The following is a 22,497-nucleotide window of genomic DNA, read 5'->3' as shown; positions in this document are numbered from 1 at the left end:
AACCTTTGGTCGTTCCTCATTACTGATCGAGGCAAGTGCGAAATAAACCACTTAGATAACAAAGGTATGCAACACATAAGAGTCCCTCGCTTCTTCATAGTACGAGTGTGAAGAGAGTGTAGGATGTCTCCAAGCAAGGTAGGAACTGGATTGCGTGTCAGAAATATCTTTATGGCGTGCACATCAATGAACTGATCAGGATTAGGGAACAACACCAAACCATAGATGAGTAATGCTAATATGTCTTCGAAGGCTTGATAACTCATGGACTTCAGAAACATGCGAGCTTTCCCAAGTAAGAACTTAGCGAGGAATCCCTTGACTCCACTTCTGGTTTCCCAATGACCATCAATATCAGACTTCTTAAGATGTAAAGCGGGAGCAATAACTTCTAATTTTGGAATTTCTTCCAAACCAGTGAACGGAATCTGATCTCGGATGGGGAGTCCAAGTATGTCAGCAAACTCTTCCATAGTAGGTACCAACTGATAATCCGGGAAAGTAAAACAATGATGCTCGGGATCGAAGAATTGAAATAGTACACTCATCATTTCTTCGTCAAAGCCTGAAGTAACTAAACTGGGCAAGAGACCATGTCTTTCAGAGAATCGGGAACCTCCAGGAATCTCTAATACCAATTCTTTCAGTTCGGAAGGTATCTTCACAAAGTTAACTCGAATGGTGTTTCTAGTCTCCATGACCTACAAAACAGAACAAAGATGAATTCCTTGGTCCTCGAATGGTTAGTCATGATGTTATGATGCTTATGATGTTTATGATGTCATGATGTCAAGTAAATAACAAACACAAACAAGTCACACAATTTTGCCTTAAGGTTAGGCTTGCATGTAGTCCAGAGGTGCGTACCCTCCCCCTGAAGTTTAGTCGGTTCAAACCTGTCCTATATAAAGATCGGGTTCTAGGGAGCTCATACCATTGACCTTTCTCGAAGGCGCTTATCTCAGTTCGGCAATCGAATCGCCAACCGAAAAGGTCCTGAAAGTCCAGTCCATATGAGTGTAGCTTCGAGTATCAACCAACTTCAGTCGGAACCAAAGCCAGCCATCTCGCTACTTTCTAAAAGGCCAAAGTCAAGTTCGACTAAGGTTCTAAGGGCGAATTAGTGCTTAATGACACCACGCGGCAGCCAAGCATTTCTTCAGGTCGGATCCCAAGGAACACCAGGACAAACCAATGTGTCACACTAACGATGGCCATCAGATCAACCACATCAGTATACGCTGTGCAGTCTCCTTGATCTCATGCCATATACCTAAGGTACTCAGATCCGGGTTAGGATCTTTCACACAACAGAATACCCAAAACAGCCCTGCAAAATTAAATCAAACAAAGCAAACAATAGAAAACATTTAAATGAATCCTAAACTTTTAAGGTAACCCCTCTTTTATCGAAATAAATCCCCAGCAGAGTCGCCAGTTCTGTAATACGGTGAACTGACTTTTTAATAATCGAAATGTCGCGGTAAGCAAGAGTCGCCACCGACTTTTATTTTATCCAAACTAAATCAGAAAGGCAAAAAGAAAAGAAAAAGACCTTTTAAGAAATCTAAGTTCGGGGGGTAATTTATGCAAAGGGAAGGTGTAAGGCACCCTTTGCATCCATGGTTTTCCATGGGCTCTTAATTGCTTTGCTTGCTCGTTTGTTTAGAAAATGTAGATGAAAGAGATAGGGACTTTAGCTTGTGAATAAGCGTTGCCCTTTTGAAAAATTATGAGAAAGAATATAATAAAAATGTTTGAGCATTGCAAGGCAGTTAGGGGCAATTACCTTAAACTCAGATGATAGGTCTCTTTTTGCCTTTCAGAATGAAAGGGTCTATCCTTGCCATAAGAGGGCAGGAAGCCTTTCGTTTGGAGGTTGAAGGGTCATCGCAGCATCCTTTGCCATAAGACTGTCCCATGCCATAGAAGGGCAGGTAGTCTAAGGCAAGGACCAGAATAAGCCATTTCGTAGGCAGCCAGAAGATACCTCAGCCTTTTTCCGTAGGCAACATCCGAGGGTCGAGGTCATTTGTGTATCGAAGGCAGCATCATTAGGCTCGTGACCTTTTTATCGAGGCAACATGGCTGAGGTATCCTCGAATTCGGGGGACGTGGCTTATTCTGCAAAAACACAAAGGCAACAGGCAACAAGGCAACAAGCAACAGGCAACAGAGAGGGTTACCCCAAAAGGGTGCGTGTGTGCAACATTCACGTGATTATATTCAGATATTTATCTTTTAATTAGTTATTCTAATTCAGTTTAAGGCTTGCACTCCCTAAGATTACTAACCACGCAGTATATAAAGCAATAAAGGGAAGGGGGAAAATGAAACCAGCGGAGGAGAGGGGAATTGTAACCAGCGGATCCCTTAATAGGGTTTGATACAAGTAATAATAAAACAGAAAAATACTAAAGATAGGGTTCAGGGTTACCAGACTCGTCGCTTTGGCATTCGACAAACCCTGAAAAGGCAAATAAATAACAAAATTGGGTGAGTGTATGACTAATTCAAAGGCGGGCGGGGGTAACCCTAAAAAATAAAGAATAGATAAATAAAGATAAAAAAGAACAATGATCAAATAGGCGAGGGTACTTAGCTTCGATTCGTATTTGATCTGATATGGTTGTTAGGCGAAGGTTGCCTTGAAGGTAAACCCTGAAATAAAGGCAGAAAATATGTGAAGGCAAGGCAAACCCTAACAACGAATCAATTAAAAGAATAAAATTAAGTAAAGCAGCACACTTATCTTCGAGGTTTGTTGAAGGCGCGCACTCGAGGCGAATTATATTGCCAACCCTGATAATGCACAGAAAAGAAAATAAAATCAGTGTAGGGAATGGTCATCGTGAACCCTGATTAGGGCGAAAATTGAATTTAAATAAATAAGAAAAGCACAAACGATTTAATTAATTATCGGTCTCGCGACCTAGTTAATTAAATCGGACAGAGAAAATAAAATCGAGCATGCAAGCATTTTTTAGGAATTTTTGAAATTAAAATAGAATTGATATGAATTTTTAAAGATTAAGTAATCAAATATATAAATTAAAATAAATAAATATACAATAAACATAAATATATAACATAATTTAAAAGGAATATATAAATATAAAAATAGATAAAACAAATTAATTATAAATATATAAAACAAATATATAAACATATAAAGTAAATAAACAATATAAGTATTAAATAAATAAATAAATAATATTATTATAAAAAAGATTTTAGAAAATAAATGTAATTGTTTATTATTATTATTAAGAAAAGAAAAGGATTAAAAACAATATATAGATTAATATATAAAATAATAAAGGCCATGCAATAAAAAATAAAAAAAATTGCAAAACTTAGCTGTTCTGATTCCGTGTGGCGCGCGTGGAAGGACTATGATAGATCCGCAGCTTCGCGTGCGTCAGATCTGATGAGAGGACGATCAGGTGGCTGAGAGCGTGAGGGACCACAACAACGCGTGTTTCTTAACGCATCTGATCCATAAGCTTTACGCGCCCTTTATCAGTTTGAACCCACCAATCACGCGATGACACGTAGTCATCTTCTTCAACAAAAAACCTGCAAACATATTTTACACCCTTCGTGGCGAATGCGCTGTAAAAGGGTCTACATATCACACCTGCAAAATCGCGAATACAACCAAATGGCCACAAAAATTTGGCGCACCACCACCAAGGGATTCGTCTGTGGCTTGCGAACCTGGCTATGGTGTTTATTAAACCTAATTTCACCTGTGCAAGAAAACCCCAAATCGGAGCAAAAACCCTAACCATGGCATATTGCTCGAAACGGCACAATAACGCACCAATTTATCCAGAAACAGCAAACATACTAAGATAAACAATAATATGCAATTGATTTCATGTATGGATGCTTGTATAGTGTAAATCGAGAGAATTTTTAGAAGCACATACCTTGATGAATAGGAGATGTTTCTGGGGTTGTTGAATGCGTGCAGTGATCCAAACACTTTCAGTAATCTTCAAAGAACGTATTGCAATGCTTAGAATCGATTGAACTGCCCTGTAACACAAAATTGAAGTTTTAGTTTTTGGTGAATTCTTGAATTCGAGTTCAGGTCCTCTTGTGCAGATTTTTTGTAACCCTTGTGGTCTGAGTTTGTTCAGTATTTATAGAGGTTGATTAGGGTTGAATAATCTTGAAGGAAATCCAATCAAATCTTTGTTTGAATTTTTGGGAAGATATGGAGAAATATGTTTCTAAATATGGCTTAATTGATTCAATTTTCTCCCAATTAGCATTTGCATGAAATTATACCAAATATTGTATTTAATTATTGACTTAATTGATTGAAAAATATAATTAAATCAAATTTTCTCAAATATCTTTGATTTAATTGATTTAAATTACATTTTAATGAATATAAATTCAATAAAAAATCCAATATTGGTCATAATTTCGTGACTAATGGATTTGGATCTTCTAGATGGCTTGGGGAGCAAGATTGGATCACAAAATTTTAGGCCCATTTGCAAAAAATATTCAAGTTCCTTCACTTTTTCCCTCCAAAACAGTCCAACTTTAACAAGGTCTATCTCCCTCAATTTTTGAGGTATGGAAGTGTTCTAAGACTTTTTAGAACCCTTAGAGAGTCCTTTAACCAGTGTCTTTGGTCTCGTATCAAAATTATTTTCCATGCTCCTATTATGTCCTTTTGAAAAAAGTGTCTTTTTGTTGACTTTTGGAAAGGACCTATAATGTACGAAGCCATATCTCCTAAACCATTGACCTATGGGCTTTGATTCTTGGACCATTAGATAGAGGAATGAATTCCCTTCAAAATGAGCTTTGGTGGGAATTTTTCTGATGAAGTATGAATATTTGGTGAATTTTCAAAGTTTGGTTGACTCTTTCAGTTCATGCCCAAAATAGTAACCTTTGACTTTTGACTTTTCTGATCTTTCCTTGCATCATCATGATCAATCCTTGATCAAATGATGTTTTAGGTTTATGAGGATATTGTTGACCAAGTATCTTGAACTTTGACTGTATTTTGACCTGAAATGACTGTTTTGCCCTTGAGAGTCGACTGTTGACCTAATCAAGATTTGAGGAACCAAATTTGTTCTGTTTGACTTGAAACTTTATATGGAGATGCTTTGGGATGTTAGTGACCTTATGGAGCCACCTTGAGCCATTGATTCAATGATTTTCTCTTGAATTAGTCAAACCCTAATTCAGAGCTTGTGTATAGGAGACTGTGTTTTGGAGCTTTGTCTTTTGATTTGGTTTTGTGTATGAAAAATAGCATGGGCAAATTTTGGGGTATGACACCCTTTATTGTAATTTGCTAAATCAAAGTTTTATTCCCACCAATCATATTTCTCTATTCCTCCAAGTGGCACTCCTCTTCCAATATTCTTATTGGTGTTTCCTAATATTCATTGGGTTTCACAGTTTGGTCTTTTAACCGGTGAAACAATATCCTCCATTCATTTTAAATTTTGAAAACTATGTACTTGTCTCTCCCTTCCTCTCTTCTTATCTCTCTTTTCCCTCTCCCAACCCTAGCAAATCCAGTATTTTCTCTTGCTTTCTGTCGTCGCCTCCATTCTCTCCTCAAATCCTAAATCTGTCGTGTCGCCCCCTTTCCCCTTCATCTCAGTTTCTCATTCTTTTTCTATAAGTATATATTTCCCCTCTTCTATTTATGTTAACCAAACCAACGTTTGTGTTTGTGTTTGTTGTTTTGGATCTCTCAGCTATGAATCTTACTAACGTAAATGATCCATTTCTACGGTTACTACTGGAACTGTTTCTATTAAATCTGGTGAAGGTTACTATCAGTTTTCGGCGGGTCTGAAACTTCTCATCGTGGATGATGATCCCGCGTGTCTGAAAATCCTTGAGAAGATGTCGAGGTCGTGTTATTACGAAGGTATTGAATTTGAATGAGAATTTCTCTAACTGAACTTTCATTTTTTTTCAACTATTAATTAGTTGGTTAGTTGAAAACCCATGAAAAAAGTAAACTTTATCTTCAATTGAAAAACCCTTAACGTAAGTTCAAAGAATGGATTTTTCAGTAGAATTGTTTTTTGATCAAACAAAATCTGATGTATGGAATAGTAGCACTAATCAATAATTTTCAAGACTTTTTTTTTCTCTTTCAATTTAATTGCTTTGAAATTGTTTTCTTATATCATGAACTGTATCAATAGCTTGTAGCTGGAGAAGCAAGTTTTTTTTATTTCTTTTCCCCTTTTTTAAACCTGGTTTTGATTTTGAAGAGCTGGTTGTTCATATTTGTTTATGTTGTTATAGATCTGATATTACACAAATTTGATTGTCTCATGAAGAATAATTTTCATAATTGAGAGTGCTGCTCAATTTCCAGGGTTTTAAAATTGTTGAAAAATTAAGTCTAAAAGTTGCATTGTAGGTTAGATTTGAAATTTCACAACCATGATTCTTATTTTTTGATTGAGAAGTATGAAGGTTCTTATTGATCTTTATTGCGTTTATATATTATTGTTTTGGCTATTTTCTTGATCATATTCTGGTTTGATTGCTGATACGCTCCTAATATTTTGCAGGGTCATCTTTCCTGAAAACTGGAGTTAGACAATGGTTCTTTTTCTGTCACGGGGATAGGAAATATCGTAACGGTGCAAGGTCTAATCGAGCAACAAGGCATGACTACTGGAAATATTCTGGTTTGATTGCTGATACGCTCCTAATATTTTGCAGGGTCATCTTTCCTGAAAACTGGAGATAGACAATGTTCATTTTCTGTCACGGGGATAGGAAATATCGTAACGGTGCAAGGTCTAATCGAGCAACAAGGCATGACTACTGGAAAGCTACAGGAAATGATCTTAATGTGATATTCAATTCATGGTCAGTTAGAGTTAAGAAGACACTGGTATTATCTTTAACTAACTATTATTGTTAAAATTATTGTTTCTGTTAGCCATCACCTTCATTATTATGTAATTAGGGAGAATAGTATGTTAGTGAACAATATGCTATTTAACTTCCATCGTCATATGCATCTTTATATTGGTTTAGTCTTTGAGTAATTATAAAGGTGTATGAGGTTTATGGAATTTCCTCATGTATTCCTCATTGCATCGAGGGACCCCTCTCTTGTCAAAGATAAATCTTGGAACCGAGACTTTCCTTCCCCTATGATCATTCCTTCTTGTAGCCTCATACTCTTCAACAGCCTTTTCATCATAAACATCATTACACCTTGGGCATAACTTGACCTTTGATTATCTTATTTTAAAATTTTCTAGGAAGTCAACCAAATCCTCATTAGCTTGAGGATAAACTGCTTGTAATCCATCTTGAACTTCCCTATCAAAACCATTAGTAGCTTCGACCATCATAACCTCAAGAGGCTCAACATATAGGTCATCTTCGACTTTTAAGGGGTCAGTGTCCACTTGCATCTTTAACTTTTCGCCAAATTGAAGTCTTCCTTCTTTCAAAACTTTATGCACCAAATCTCTGAAAAGGGCACATTGAGATGTTTTATGACCAAGAAAATTATATTAGTTTCAAGAATATTCATCAGCTGCTACGTAAGCAACCTTTTCTTATGATATTTACTAATTCTGATTTTTCCGGCCTTCAATCTCTCAACTTGACAAACTCTATCAGCCAATTGTGTCATATCTCTAAGTTATTGAGTATGTAGGTTTTTCCTAATAGAATAGTCTAAGCCTTTTGCAGCCATTTCGACTAATGCAGACCATAGAGTGCATCAAGAGTTCCATGACACTGCCATTTTGTTAGGTTATTTACAATGAAAGAGTTTTGTGCTGCATATTTACCCAAGAGGTATTTGCGGAAGTTTGGCTATGTTGAAGGTGTTCCTAGACCAGTTCGTGATATATCATATGAGAGCATTGATAGGTGGTTTAGGTCTAACATTATGAGCAATAAAATAAACATAACTTAACATGAAAATAAAATGAGCATAACTTAACATGAAAATAACATGAACATAACTTAAACATTGATAAATGATTCAGGATGTTTCAACATCGTCATAATATCTCAACTAATCTCACAATTATTGCATCCACCAAGATTGGACCCTTCTGTTGTTTGGACAGTGTAAGTGACAATCCGTTTAGATTTTAGAACATAAAGAGAGGTGTTCTTTGTGAGCCTAAAATCAATAGGAGAATTCATGTCGTTGAAGTACACAAAAGCGAGATACCAAAATTGAGACATTGCGAGATAATAGCTATTTTGCCCCCTGCCATATGGGCGAGGTTTGAAAAACGCCCCTGTAAAAAAAAAAATTTGGATTCGCCCCCTAACATATGAAGATTCCCCTGTTTTACCCCTTCAAGAAATTTAATATTCAAAATTATTGACGTGGCAACCATTTTTTTATTTTTTTAAATTATTTATAATGACGTGGCATGCTTAGTTGGAATTTTTTATTATTTTTAATAATTTTTAATTCCATGTGGCATGTTTTATTATTATTTAATTATTTGTTTGTTAAAATGTCAAATATTAAAGCCAAAATTTTGTCTCCCATGGGTATTGAACCCATGACCTATTAATTACAAGGGGACACCACCAACCACTAGGCTACTTTGCTTTTGTTGTTCTATTCTTACTTTAAGTTGTTATATTATAGTAATTTCTGAAAATATGTTTATTAAATATTTATTTAGGTTCTTATATTTTGATATATGTTTTAATATTATTGTTAATCAATGATAATGTTTTATTAACCAGTATATTAGTGTTAATATATTTATTTAGGTTATGATTTTTTATTATATGTTTTATTATTATTATTATTATTATTAACTAATAATGTTTTATTAATTAATATATTAACATTAATATATTACATGAATTGCATATTTACCATTAATATTTAAAATATTGTAACATAAATATTTAAAAATTAATAAATATCATTGATATTTAAAAATGTTAATATTTAAATAACTTTAATTATTTAAATTATTAATTGAAAATAACGTTAATAAATTAGTTTAAACTAGTTTATTACATTAGTTTAAAAGGTACATTATTTTTTTAAAACATAGCCTATGAAACATGATTAACAGTATATTTTAAAACATAGCTTATAAAATATGACTAAATTAATTTGGTTCAGTATTTTTTAAATTAGTTTATAAAACATAACCTATAAAACATGACTAAATTAAATTAGTTTATGTAATTAAAACTAAATTAAACAAATTTAAATTAAAACTAAATTAATTTATATTTTAGAATTTAATTAATTTTAACAATAAAATAAATATTAATTATAATAGTATTAATTAATAACAATGTTAACTAATAATTATAATATAACTATTATATTTTAACTGATATATTTTATAATTTAATTAAAATAAATATATAATTAGATAAATATATTAACGTTAATATTTGACAAAAGTAAAATAGAACAACAAAAGTAACTGATAATATTTGATAAAAGTAGATAAATATAACTAGTTTATTATAATATAAGTACTTAAAGTAAGAATAGAACAACAAAAGCAAAGTAGCCTAGTGGTTGGTGGTGTCCCCATGTAATTAATAGGTCATGGGTTCAATACCCATGGGAGACAAAATTTTGGCTTTAATATTTGACATTTTAACAAACAAATAATTAAATAATAATAAAACATGCCACATGGAATTAAAATAAATAATAAATAAATAAATATTCCAACTAAGCATGCCACGTCATTAAAAATTATTAAAAATAATAAAAAATTCCAACTAAGCATGCCACGTCATTATAAATAATTTAAAAAAATAAAAAATGGTTGCCACGTCAAATAATTTTGAATATTAAATTTCTTGAAGGGGTAAAACAGGGGAATCTTCATATGTTAGGGAGCGAATCCAAATTTTTTTTTTTACAGGGGCGTTTTTCAAACCTCGCCCATATGGCAGGGGGCAAAATAGCTATTATCCCTTTTTTTGTTAATAACATATGAATCATATCTATACAAGTTTTAAATAATTAGGGATCACACAAAAGTGTCTTTGCAATCATAATCCTACGAAAATATTGTCACAATCACAACCACACAAAAATAATACTATATATTTTTGAAGAGTGTGAAAAATATCCAATATACCGATTTTTTTTGAAATTTTTGGTAAATCACACACCAAACATTTCAAATAATCGGAACATATACCGAATTTTTTTAGACAATACCAGATATTTTGCGCCTGAGAGAAATTTTTACAAAAATTGATTAATGAAAAAAATGAGAAGATATTTTGAATATTTAGGTACAAATTGGTATGTGGGGTTGTTAGGTACAAGTTGGGGGTGCCAGTTATATTTCTCGTAAGATTGAAATGCCAAGCCCAGTCCACTATCTTTTAAAAAGAGGCCCATCCTTGCAGCTCTGTCTTTGTATCAGAATTTGTTTTCATTGTAGTCGTACTCAACTCAACCACGCGGAAAACGCAGGCGGTATCTCCGTTCCGTCACCACCGCGTCCACCTGCCGTCGCAACTCGCTCCTTCGTCGTCTCTCTTCATCCCTCAAGGAACCGTAAGTTCTTCAATCCTTCCTTAATACACTATGCGATCTTACATGCTGTTTTGAAAGAAATTGGGCTTCCTTACTTGTTCTACTTCCCATGTCACATGCCACGCGATATTGTTCACTGCTTTTGACGATGCTGTATTGTGCGAATGGCTGTTTTTGATTCTCTAGGTATAATTTTGTTTACAATTTTTTTCAGGAGTTTTTTTTTTCCTTCAAATATGAATGAGAACATGAAGCACTTTCAAAAGAAATTAACAGAATTGGAACTCGAAGCTGAGCATCTTCTCTTAGCCCGGCATCAGGTTATTACAAATTTCATATTGTTTCTATTCAAATTCAATCAAAATATGTTATGTTGTTATGTTAATAAAGGCTGGATATGCAATTCTTTCGTTTTGGTGAATGTACAGCTGGTTGAGAATGATAAGTTGAGGAATGGGAACAGAGAAGCACTTACTGCATTAAGGAAAAAGGCTCGGACAACAACGAGTAGTGTTCCATCTCCTTATGGATCAATAATGAAGGGAGTTTCAAGACCTCTGGTGCAAGAAGTGTGTACTACCTGTGGTAACCATGACTCTTTCGAGCAGACGTGGACAATGTTTCCAGGAACTGATCTGTTTGTCGGAATTCCATTTCATGTTGCTCATACTATATTGGAAACAGGTTATTTTTATTCAGTTTTGCCTTACGCCCCCCCTAACTGATAAGAAAAGTAATAATGAGAAAAGAAGTATGAAAAAATATCCGTAAATGTATGCTTGTGTTAGTTTCTTCTTTTTCATCCATCCGGCAAAAATGTTGATTAGTCATGCTTCTTTATGTGGCCGTTCAGTAGTATCTATTTATTTGTTAAAAGCCTGTAATCATTGGAATTTTTCCATCTTTGCTTTAGTGCAATTTTGGAGTACATGTGAAATTATTTTCATATTTTCTAGCTTATATGCATTAGCTTGGAGTCTGGATTATTCACCATTATCCTCGGTATGAGAAACAATATGCAAATGCAATATTTTTAACAAATTTCAATAGAAGCAACAACAACAACAAGGCTTGGTTGTTGTTGTTGTTGTTGTAGTTGTTTCTATTGTAAATTTTTTAAAGATATTAAGGTGTCTGTCATACATACTCGTATAGGTTCAACCTGATTGTGTTGAGTAATTTCATCACGTGGTTGCAAAATTTACATTGTTGAAGTTGAATGTAATCTCACCTAAATTTAGTTTTCCCTGCAGCTTTGTGTAAGTTGTTTTTAATTTCACTTGAATTGATCCCATTTTCCTTTTATATTAATTTGTTTTCCATCATGAAACATGTAGAATAAAATCTGTACTTCGTAGTTACAAGCAAATGATCGAGCATGGACGATCAGTATTATGCAACAGCAGTTCGGAATTCTGACTGAATATTTTCTTGATAATTACTATTATTCTGAAAGTCCAAGTTTGAATTATAGCTGTGTCAATATTATTTTTTGTCTCTAAGTTGATTTCTATTGAAATTTGGTTGGTATATTCTTACGGGTGTTTAATTACAGATCAAGCTCAGCTTGACTTTGAGGCAAAGAAACTACAGAGCATTGTGAAGGAAAAAACACTTATTATATCAGATACAGGTGCTCTTGCAGACAAGATTAGTCCCGGAGTGCTTAAATCGCTTGTAACCTTAAACGACAAACCAAAGTAAGATGCTTTATGCCGACTATGGCATGTCACAGTGTCTTTTGGAAATAATTTCTTCAGGCATTTAGGTAGTTTATTCAAGTCTTGATGTTGAAGACAAGTGAGTGTCATGGATTATCTGTACCTATCAGCTTTACTTCTACATGCACCAACCATTTACTTCTACATGCACCAACCAGTAACCTATGCACAAGTTTCTCTGAAGTTACACTTTCTACCTATCAGCTTTATCATCTTGAAGTTTTAGAAGTTGCTCATAAGATTTATATCTCACCCTGAGAAAAGTACAAAGTTATGAGTCATAGATATTTCTTTTTGTTAGTTGAGGCCTATTATTACAGTGACATCTTATTTAGATTTGATTCTCTATTGAGTGGTCTGTTACCAAATATCTAAATGGACTCTGCTCTCAGTGACTCTGTTACCAAATATCTAAATGGTGAAATTTGATTGCACAACAGTGTAAAATCATATTATATTGTACATAATTGCAAGACTTTTTTTTCTATATGTATAGTCCTTTAATATAAAACTCTTGATTAGTGTCTGCCTCAGATTGGTAAATGTGTGGTTCATGTTAGGATGATGGTCTAATTTAACTGTATTGTTTGTAGTTTTTGAAAGACCATGTTTGATAAGTCTAATGTGGTTGGGGTATCCTTGAGACTGACAATTGGAATATACTTTAAGATGGATGACCATCCTCAAACCTAACTTATAACTCAATTTAAATCGAGTTCTTAGGATCTATTTAAGGCAATACACATAAGTTTTAAAATTACCTCTTTTATACAAATTTTAAAATAATTTAAATCAATTTTTTAAATGTTCATTCATTTTAAAAATGCTAAAACTTTGTGCATAATCTTCAAATCATTAATACAAGTTTTATAATATATTTTGAGCAGTAAAGGTTTATATATTGTTGAATCGACTACCTAACTAAGAATGAAACATACCACCAAACACCCCAATTTACCCTTAACGAAAAAAATAATTACCTTTACAAAAGCCCTTTATTGTAATTTGCTAAATCAAAGTTTTATTCCCACCAATCATATTTCTCTATTCCTCCAAGTGGCACTCCTCTTCCAATATTCTTATTGGTGTTTCCTAATATTCATTGGGTTTCACAGTTTGGTCTTTTAACCGGTGAAACAATATCCTCCATTCATTTTAAATTTTGAAAACTATGTACTTGTCTCTCCCTTCCTCTCTTCTTATCTCTCTTTTCCCTCTCCCAACCCTAGCAAATCCAGTATTTTCTCTTGCTTTCTGTCGTCGCCTCCATTCTCTCCTCAAATCCTAAATCTGTCGTGTCGCCCCCTTTCCCCTTCATCTCAGTTTCTCATTCTTTTTCTATAAGTATATATTTCCCCTCTTCTATTTATGTTAACCAAACCAACGTTTGTGTTTGTGTTTGTTGTTTTGGATCTCTCAGCTATGAATCTTACTAACGTAAATGATCCATTTCTACGGTTACTACTGGAACTGTTTCTATTAAATCTGGTGAAGGTTACTATCAGTTTTCGGCGGGTCTGAAACTTCTCATCGTGGATGATGATCCCGCGTGTCTGAAAATCCTTGAGAAGATGTCGAGGTCGTGTTATTACGAAGGTATTGAATTTGAATGAGAATTTCTCTAACTGAACTTTCATTTTTTTTCAACTATTAATTAGTTGGTTAGTTGAAAACCCATGAAAAAAGTAAACTTTATCTTCAATTGAAAAACCCTTAACGTAAGTTCAAAGAATGGATTTTTCAGTAGAATTGTTTTTTGATCAAACAAAATCTGATGTATGGAATAGTAGCACTAATCAATAATTTTCAAGACTTTTTTTTTCTCTTTCAATTTAATTGCTTTGAAATTGTTTTCTTATATCATGAACTGTATCAATAGCTTGTAGCTGGAGAAGCAAGTTTTTTTTATTTCTTTTCCCCTTTTTTAAACCTGGTTTTGATTTTGAAGAGCTGGTTGTTCATATTTGTTTATGTTGTTATAGATCTGATATTACACAAATTTGATTGTCTCATGAAGAATAATTTTCATAATTGAGAGTGCTGCTCAATTTCCAGGGTTTTAAAATTGTTGAAAAATTAAGTCTAAAAGTTGCATTGTAGGTTAGATTTGAAATTTCACAACCATGATTCTTATTTTTTGATTGAGAAGTATGAAGGTTCTTATTGATCTTTATTGCGTTTATATATTATTGTTTTGGCTATTTTCTTGATCATATTCTGGTTTGATTGCTGATACGCTCCTAATATTTTGCAGGGTCATCTTTCCTGAAAACTGGAGTTAGACAATGGTTCTTTTTCTGTCACGGGGATAGGAAATATCGTAACGGTGCAAGGTCTAATCGAGCAACAAGGCATGACTACTGGAAATATTCTGGTTTGATTGCTGATACGCTCCTAATATTTTGCAGGGTCATCTTTCCTGAAAACTGGAGATAGACAATGTTCATTTTCTGTCACGGGGATAGGAAATATCGTAACGGTGCAAGGTCTAATCGAGCAACAAGGCATGACTACTGGAAAGCTACAGGAAATGATCTTAATGTGATATTCAATTCATGGTCAGTTAGAGTTAAGAAGACACTGGTATTATCTTTAACTAACTATTATTGTTAAAATTATTGTTTCTGTTAGCCATCACCTTCATTATTATGTAATTAGGGAGAATAGTATGTTAGTGAACAATATGCTATTTAACTTCCATCGTCATATGCATCTTTATATTGGTTTAGTCTTTGAGTAATTATAAAGGTGTATGAGGTTTATGGAATTTCCTCATGTATTCCTCATTGCATCGAGGGACCCCTCTCTTGTCAAAGATAAATCTTGGAACCGAGACTTTCCTTCCCCTATGATCATTCCTTCTTGTAGCCTCATACTCTTCAACAGCCTTTTCATCATAAACATCATTACACCTTGGGCATAACTTGACCTTTGATTATCTTATTTTAAAATTTTCTAGGAAGTCAACCAAATCCTCATTAGCTTGAGGATAAACTGCTTGTAATCCATCTTGAACTTCCCTATCAAAACCATTAGTAGCTTCGACCATCATAACCTCAAGAGGCTCAACATATAGGTCATCTTCGACTTTTAAGGGGTCAGTGTCCACTTGCATCTTTAACTTTTCGCCAAATTGAAGTCTTCCTTCTTTCAAAACTTTATGCACCAAATCTCTGAAAAGGGCACATTGAGATGTTTTATGACCAAGAAAATTATATTAGTTTCAAGAATATTCATCAGCTGCTACGTAAGCAACCTTTTCTTATGATATTTACTAATTCTGATTTTTCCGGCCTTCAATCTCTCAACTTGACAAACTCTATCAGCCAATTGTGTCATATCTCTAAGTTATTGAGTATGTAGGTTTTTCCTAATAGAATAGTCTAAGCCTTTTGCAGCCATTTCGACTAATGCAGACCATAGAGTGCATCAAGAGTTCCATGACACTGCCATTTTGTTAGGTTATTTACAATGAAAGAGTTTTGTGCTGCATATTTACCCAAGAGGTATTTGCGGAAGTTTGGCTATGTTGAAGGTGTTCCTAGACCAGTTCGTGATATATCATATGAGAGCATTGATAGGTGGTTTAGGTCTAACATTATGAGCAATAAAATAAACATAACTTAACATGAAAATAAAATGAGCATAACTTAACATGAAAATAACATGAACATAACTTAAACATTGATAAATGATTCAGGATGTTTCAACATCGTCATAATATCTCAACTAATCTCACAATTATTGCATCCACCAAGATTGGACCCTTCTGTTGTTTGGACAGTGTAAGTGACAATCCGTTTAGATTTTAGAACATAAAGAGAGGTGTTCTTTGTGAGCCTAAAATCAATAGGAGAATTCATGTCGTTGAAGTACACAAAAGCGAGATACCAAAATTGAGACATTGCGAGATAATAGCTATTTTGCCCCCTGCCATATGGGCGAGGTTTGAAAAACGCCCCTGTAAAAAAAAAAATTTGGATTCGCCCCCTAACATATGAAGATTCCCCTGTTTTACCCCTTCAAGAAATTTAATATTCAAAATTATTGACGTGGCAACCATTTTTTTTATTTTTTTAAATTATTTATAATGACGTGGCATGCTTAGTTGGAATTTTTTATTATTTTTAATAATTTTTAATTCCATGTGGCATGTTTTATTATTATTTAATTATTTGTTTGTTAAAATGTCAAATATTAAAGCCAAAATTTTGTCTCCCATGGGTATTGAACCCATGACCTATTAATTACAAGGGGACACCACCAACCACTAGGCTACTTTGCTTTTGTTGTTCTATTCTTACTTTAAGTTGTTATATTATAGTAATTTCTGAAAATATGTTTATTAAATATTTATTTAGGTTCTTATATTTTGATATATGTTTTAATATTATTGTTAATCAATGATAATGTTTTATTAACCAGTATATTAGTGTTAATATATTTATTTAGGTTATGATTTTTTATTATATGTTTTATTATTATTATTATTATTATTAACTAATAATGTTTTATTAATTAATATATTAACATTAATATATTACATGAATTGCATATTTACCATTAATATTTAAAATATTGTAACATAAATATTTAAAAATTAATAAATATCATTGATATTTAAAAATGTTAATATTTAAATAACTTTAATTATTTAAATTATTAATTGAAAATAACGTTAATAAATTAGTTTAAACTAGTTTATTACATTAGTTTAAAAGGTACATTATTTTTTTAAAACATAGCCTATGAAACATGATTAACAGTATATTTTAAAACATAGCTTATAAAATATGACTAAATTAATTTGGTTCAGTATTTTTTAAATTAGTTTATAAAACATAACCTATAAAACATGACTAAATTAAATTAGTTTATGTAATTAAAACTAAATTAAACAAATTTAAATTAAAACTAAATTAATTTATATTTTAGAATTTAATTAATTTTAACAATAAAATAAATATTAATTATAATAGTATTAATTAATAACAATGTTAACTAATAATTATAATATAACTATTATATTTTAACTGATATATTTTATAATTTAATTAAAATAAATATATAATTAGATAAATATATTAACGTTAATATTTGACAAAAGTAAAATAGAACAACAAAAGTAACTGATAATATTTGATAAAAGTAGATAAATATAACTAGTTTATTATAATATAAGTACTTAAAGTAAGAATAGAACAACAAAAGCAAAGTAGCCTAGTGGTTGGTGGTGTCCCCATGTAATTAATAGGTCATGGGTTCAATACCCATGGGAGACAAAATTTTGGCTTTAATATTTGACATTTTAACAAACAAATAATTAAATAATAATAAAACATGCCACATGGAATTAAAATAAATAATAAATAAATAAATATTCCAACTAAGCATGCCACGTCATTAAAAATTATTAAAAATAATAAAAAATTCCAACTAAGCATGCCACGTCATTATAAATAATTTAAAAAAATAAAAAAATGGTTGCCACGTCAAATAATTTTGAATATTAAATTTCTTGAAGGGGTAAAACAGGGGAATCTTCATATGTTAGGGAGCGAATCCAAATTTTTTTTTTTACAGGGGCGTTTTTCAAACCTCGCCCATATGGCAGGGGGCAAAATAGCTATTATCCCTTTTTTTGTTAATAACATATGAATCATATCTATACAAGTTTTAAATAATTAGGGATCACACAAAAGTGTCTTTGCAATCATAATCCTACGAAAATATTGTCACAATCACAACCACACAAAAATAATACTATATATTTTTGAAGAGTGTGAAAAATATCCAATATACCGATTTTTTTTTGAAATTTTTGGTAAATCACACACCAAACATTTCAAATAATCGGAACATATACCGAATTTTTTTAGACAATACCAGATATTTTGCGCCTGAGAGAAATTTTTACAAAAATTGATTAATGAAAAAAATGAGAAGATATTTTGAATATTTAGGTACAAATTGGTATGTGGGGTTGTTAGGTACAAGTTGGGGGTGCCAGTTATATTTCTCGTAAGATTGAAATGCCAAGCCCAGTCCACTATCTTTTAAAAAGAGGCCCATCCTTGCAGCTCTGTCTTTGTATCAGAATTTGTTTTCATTGTAGTCGTACTCAACTCAACCACGCGGGAAAACGCAGGCGGTATCTCCGTTCCGTCACCACCGCGTCCACCTGCCGTCGCAACTCGCTCCTTCGCCGTCTCTCTTCATCCCTCAAGGAACCGTAAGTTCTTCAATCCTTCCTTAATACACTATGCGATCTTACATGCTGTTTTGAAAGAAATTGGGCTTCCTTACTTGTTCTACTTCCCATGTCACATGCCACGCGATATTGTTCACTGCTTTTGACGATGCTGTATTGTGCGAATGGCTGTTTTTGATTCTCTAGGTATAATTTTGTTTACAATTTTTTTTCAGGAGTTTTTTTTTTCCTTCAAATATGAATGAGAACATGAAGCACTTTCAAAAGAAATTAACAGAATTGGAACTCGAAGCTGAGCATCTTCTCTTAGCCCGGCATCAGGTTATTACAAATTTCATATTGTTTCTATTCAAATTCAATCAAAATATGTTATGTTGTTATGTTAATAAAGGCTGGATATGCAATTCTTTCGTTTTGGTGAATGTACAGCTGGTTGAGAATGATAAGTTGAGGAATGGGAACAGAGAAGCACTTACTGCATTAAGGAAAAAGGCTCGGACAACAACGAGTAGTGTTCCATCTCCTTATGGATCAATAATGAAGGGAGTTTCAAGACCTCTGGTGCAAGAAGTGTGTACTACCTGTGGTAACCATGACTCTTTCGAGCAGACGTGGACAATGTTTCCAGGAACTGATCTGTTTGTCGGAATTCCATTTCATGTTGCTCATACTATATTGGAAACAGGTTATTTTTATTCAGTTTTGCCTTACGCCCCCCCTAACTGATAAGAAAAGTAATAATGAGAAAAGAAGTATGAAAAAATATCCGTAAATGTATGCTTGTGTTAGTTTCTTCTTTTTCATCCATCCGGCAAAAATGTTGATTAGTCATGCTTCTTTATGTGGCCGTTCAGTAGTATCTATTTATTTGTTAAAAGCCTGTAATCATTGGAATTTTTCCATCTTTGCTTTAGTGCAATTTTGGAGTACATGTGAAATTATTTTCATATTTTCTAGCTTATATGCATTAGCTTGGAGTCTGGATTATTCACCATTATCCTCGGTATGAGAAACAATATGCAAATGCAATATTTTTAACAAATTTCAATAGAAGCAACAACAACAACAAGGCTTGGTTGTTGTTGTTGTTGTTGTAGTTGTTTCTATTGTAAATTTTTTTAAAGATATTAAGGTGTCTGTCATACATACTCGTATAGGTTCAACCTGATTGTGTTGAGTAATTTCATCACGTGGTTGCAAAATTTACATTGTTGAAGTTGAATGTAATCTCACCTAAATTTAGTTTTCCCTGCAGCTTTGTGTAAGTTGTTTTTAATTTCACTTGAATTGATCCCATTTTCCTTTTATATTAATTTGTTTTCCATCATGAAACATGTAGAATAAAATCTGTACTTCGTAGTTACAAGCAAATGATCGAGCATGGACGATCAGTATTATGCAACAGCAGTTCGGAATTCTGACTGAATATTTTCTTGATAATTACTATTATTCTGAAAGTCCAAGTTTGAATTATAGCTGTGTCAATATTATTTTTTGTCTCTAAGTTGATTTCTATTGAAATTTGGTTGGTATATTCTTACGGGTGTTTAATTACAGATCAAGCTCAGCTTGACTTTGAGGCAAAGAAACTACAGAGCATTGTGAAGGAAAAAACACTTATTATATCAGATACAGGTGCTCTTGCAGACAAGATTAGTCCCGGAGTGCTTAAATCGCTTGTAACCTTAAACGACAAACCAAAGTAAGATGCTTTATGCCGACTATGGCATGTCACAGTGTCTTTTGGAAATAATTTCTTCAGGCATTTAGGTAGTTTATTCAAGTCTTGATGTTGAAGACAAGTGAGTGTCATGGATTATCTGTACCTATCAGCTTTACTTCTACATGCACCAACCATTTACTTCTACATGCACCAACCAGTAACCTATGCACAAGTTTCTCTGAAGTTACACTTTCTACCTATCAGCTTTATCATCTTGAAGTTTTAGAAGTTGCTCATAAGATTTATATCTCACCCTGAGAAAAGTACAAAGTTATGAGTCATAGATATTTCTTTTTGTTAGTTGAGGCCTATTATTACAGTGACATCTTATTTAGATTTGATTCTCTATTGAGTGGTCTGTTACCAAATATCTAAATGGACTCTGCTCTCAGTGACTCTGTTACCAAATATCTAAATGGTGAAATTTGATTGCACAACAGTGTAAAATCATATTATATTGTACATAATTGCAAGACTTTTTTTTCTATATGTATAGTCCTTTAATATAAAACTCTTGATTAGTGTCTGCCTCAGATTGGTAAATGTGTGGTTCATGTTAGGATGATGGTCTAATTTAACTGTATTGTTTTGTAGTTTTTGAAAGACCATGTTTGATAAGTCTAATGTGGGTTGGGGTATCCTTGAGACTGACAATTGGAATATACTTTAAGATGGATGACCATCCTCAAACCTAACTTATAACTCAATTTAAATCGAGTTCTTAGGATCTATTTAAGGCAATACACATAAGTTTTAAAATTACCTCTTTTATACAAATTTTAAAATAATTTAAATCAATTTTTTAAATGTTCATTCATTTTAAAAATGCTAAAACTTTGTGCATAATCTTCAAATCATTAATACAAGTTTTTATAATATATTTTGAGCAGTAAAGGTTTATATATTGTTGAATCGACTACCTAACTAAGAATGAAACATACCACCAAACACCCCAATTTACCCTTAACGAAAAAAATAATTACCTTTACAAAAGCCCTTTATTGTAATTTGCTAAATCAAAAGTTTTATTCCCACCAATCATATTTCTCTATTCCTCCAAGTGGCACTCCTCTTCCAATATTCTTATTGGTGTTTCCTAATATTCATTGGGTTTCACAGTTTGGTCTTTTAACCGGTGAAACAATATCCTCCATTCATTTTAAATTTTGAAAACTATGTACTTGTCTCTCCCTTCCTCTCTTCTTATCTCTCTTTTCCCTCTCCCAACCCTAGCAAATCCAGTATTTTCTCTTGCTTTCTGTCGTCGCCTCCATTCTCTCCTCAAATCCTAAATCTGTCGTGTCGCCCCCTTTCCCCTTCATCTCAGTTTCTCATTCTTTTTCTATAAGTATATATTTCCCCTCTTCTATTTATGTTAACCAAACCAACGTTTGTGTTTGTGTTTGTTGTTTTGGATCTCTCAGCTATGAATCTTACTAACGTAAATGATCCATTTCTACGGTTACTACTGGAACTGTTTCTATTAAATCTGGTGAAGGTTACTATCAGTTTTCGGCGGGTCTGAAACTTCTCATCGTGGATGATGATCCCGCGTGTCTGAAAATCCTTGAGAAGATGTCGAGGTCGTGTTATTACGAAGGTATTGAATTTGAATGAGAATTTCTCTAACTGAACTTTCATTTTTTTTCAACTATTAATTAGTTGGTTAGTTGAAAACCCATGAAAAAAAGGTAAACTTTATCTTCAATTGAAAAACCCTTAACGTAAGTTCAAAGAATGGATTTTTCAGTAGAATTGTTTTTTGATCAAACAAAATCTGATGTATGGAATAGTAGCACTAATCAATATTTTTCAAGACTTTTTTTTTTTCTCTTTCAATTTAATTGCTTTGAAATTGTTTTCTTATATCATGAACTGTATCAATAGCTTGTAGCTGGAGAAGCAAGTTTTTTTTATTTCTTTTCCCCTTTTTTAAACCTGGTTTTGATTTTGAAGAGCTGGTTTGTTCATATTTGTTTATGTTGTTATAGATCTGATATTACACAAATTTGATTGTCTCATGAAGAATAATTTTTCATAATTGAGAGTGCTGCTCAATTTCCAGGGTTTTAAAATTGTTGAAAAATTAAGTCTAAAAGTTGCATTGTAGGTTAGATTTGAAATTTCACAACCATGATTCTTATTTTTTTGATTGAGAAGTATGAAGGTTCTTATTGATCTTTATTGCGTTTATATATTATTGTTTTGGCTATTTTCTTGATCATATTCTGGTTTGATTGCTGATACGCTCCTAATATTTTGCAGGGTCATCTTTCCTGAAAACTGGAGTTAGACAATGGTTCTTTTTCTT

The 22,497-nt window shown here is 32.7% G+C and overlaps 2 protein-coding genes across 2 annotated transcripts; both read left to right on the top strand.

The window, feature by feature from the left end:
- The first annotated feature begins 10,705 nt into the window (after positions 1 to 10,705).
- Positions 10,706 to 12,366, top strand: LOC131604895 (uncharacterized). Its single transcript, XM_058877313.1, has 3 exons — positions 10,706 to 10,851; positions 10,960 to 11,215; positions 12,087 to 12,366. Exons 1-3 carry the CDS (start codon positions 10,768 to 10,770, stop codon positions 12,233 to 12,235), a joined length of 489 nt encoding a protein of 162 aa, XP_058733296.1. The 5' UTR covers positions 10,706 to 10,767; the 3' UTR covers positions 12,236 to 12,366.
- A 6,316-nt stretch (positions 12,367 to 18,682) lies between these two features.
- On the top strand, positions 18,683 to 20,300 carry LOC131604887 (uncharacterized). The gene is made up of 3 exons (XM_058877306.1): positions 18,683 to 18,784; positions 18,893 to 19,148; positions 20,021 to 20,300. The coding sequence occupies exons 1-3, from the start codon at positions 18,701 to 18,703 to the stop codon at positions 20,167 to 20,169; spliced, it is 489 nt and encodes a 162-aa protein (XP_058733289.1). The 5' UTR covers positions 18,683 to 18,700; the 3' UTR covers positions 20,170 to 20,300.
- The last annotated feature ends 2,197 nt before the right edge of the window (positions 20,301 to 22,497 follow it).

Source organism: Vicia villosa, linkage group LG1 (assembly GCF_029867415.1).
Source record: "Vicia villosa cultivar HV-30 ecotype Madison, WI linkage group LG1, Vvil1.0, whole genome shotgun sequence".
Taxonomy (NCBI): domain Eukaryota; kingdom Viridiplantae; phylum Streptophyta; class Magnoliopsida; order Fabales; family Fabaceae; genus Vicia; species Vicia villosa.
The sequence above is the reverse complement of the archived record's forward strand: the minus strand, read 5'-3'. Positions and strand labels throughout refer to the sequence as shown.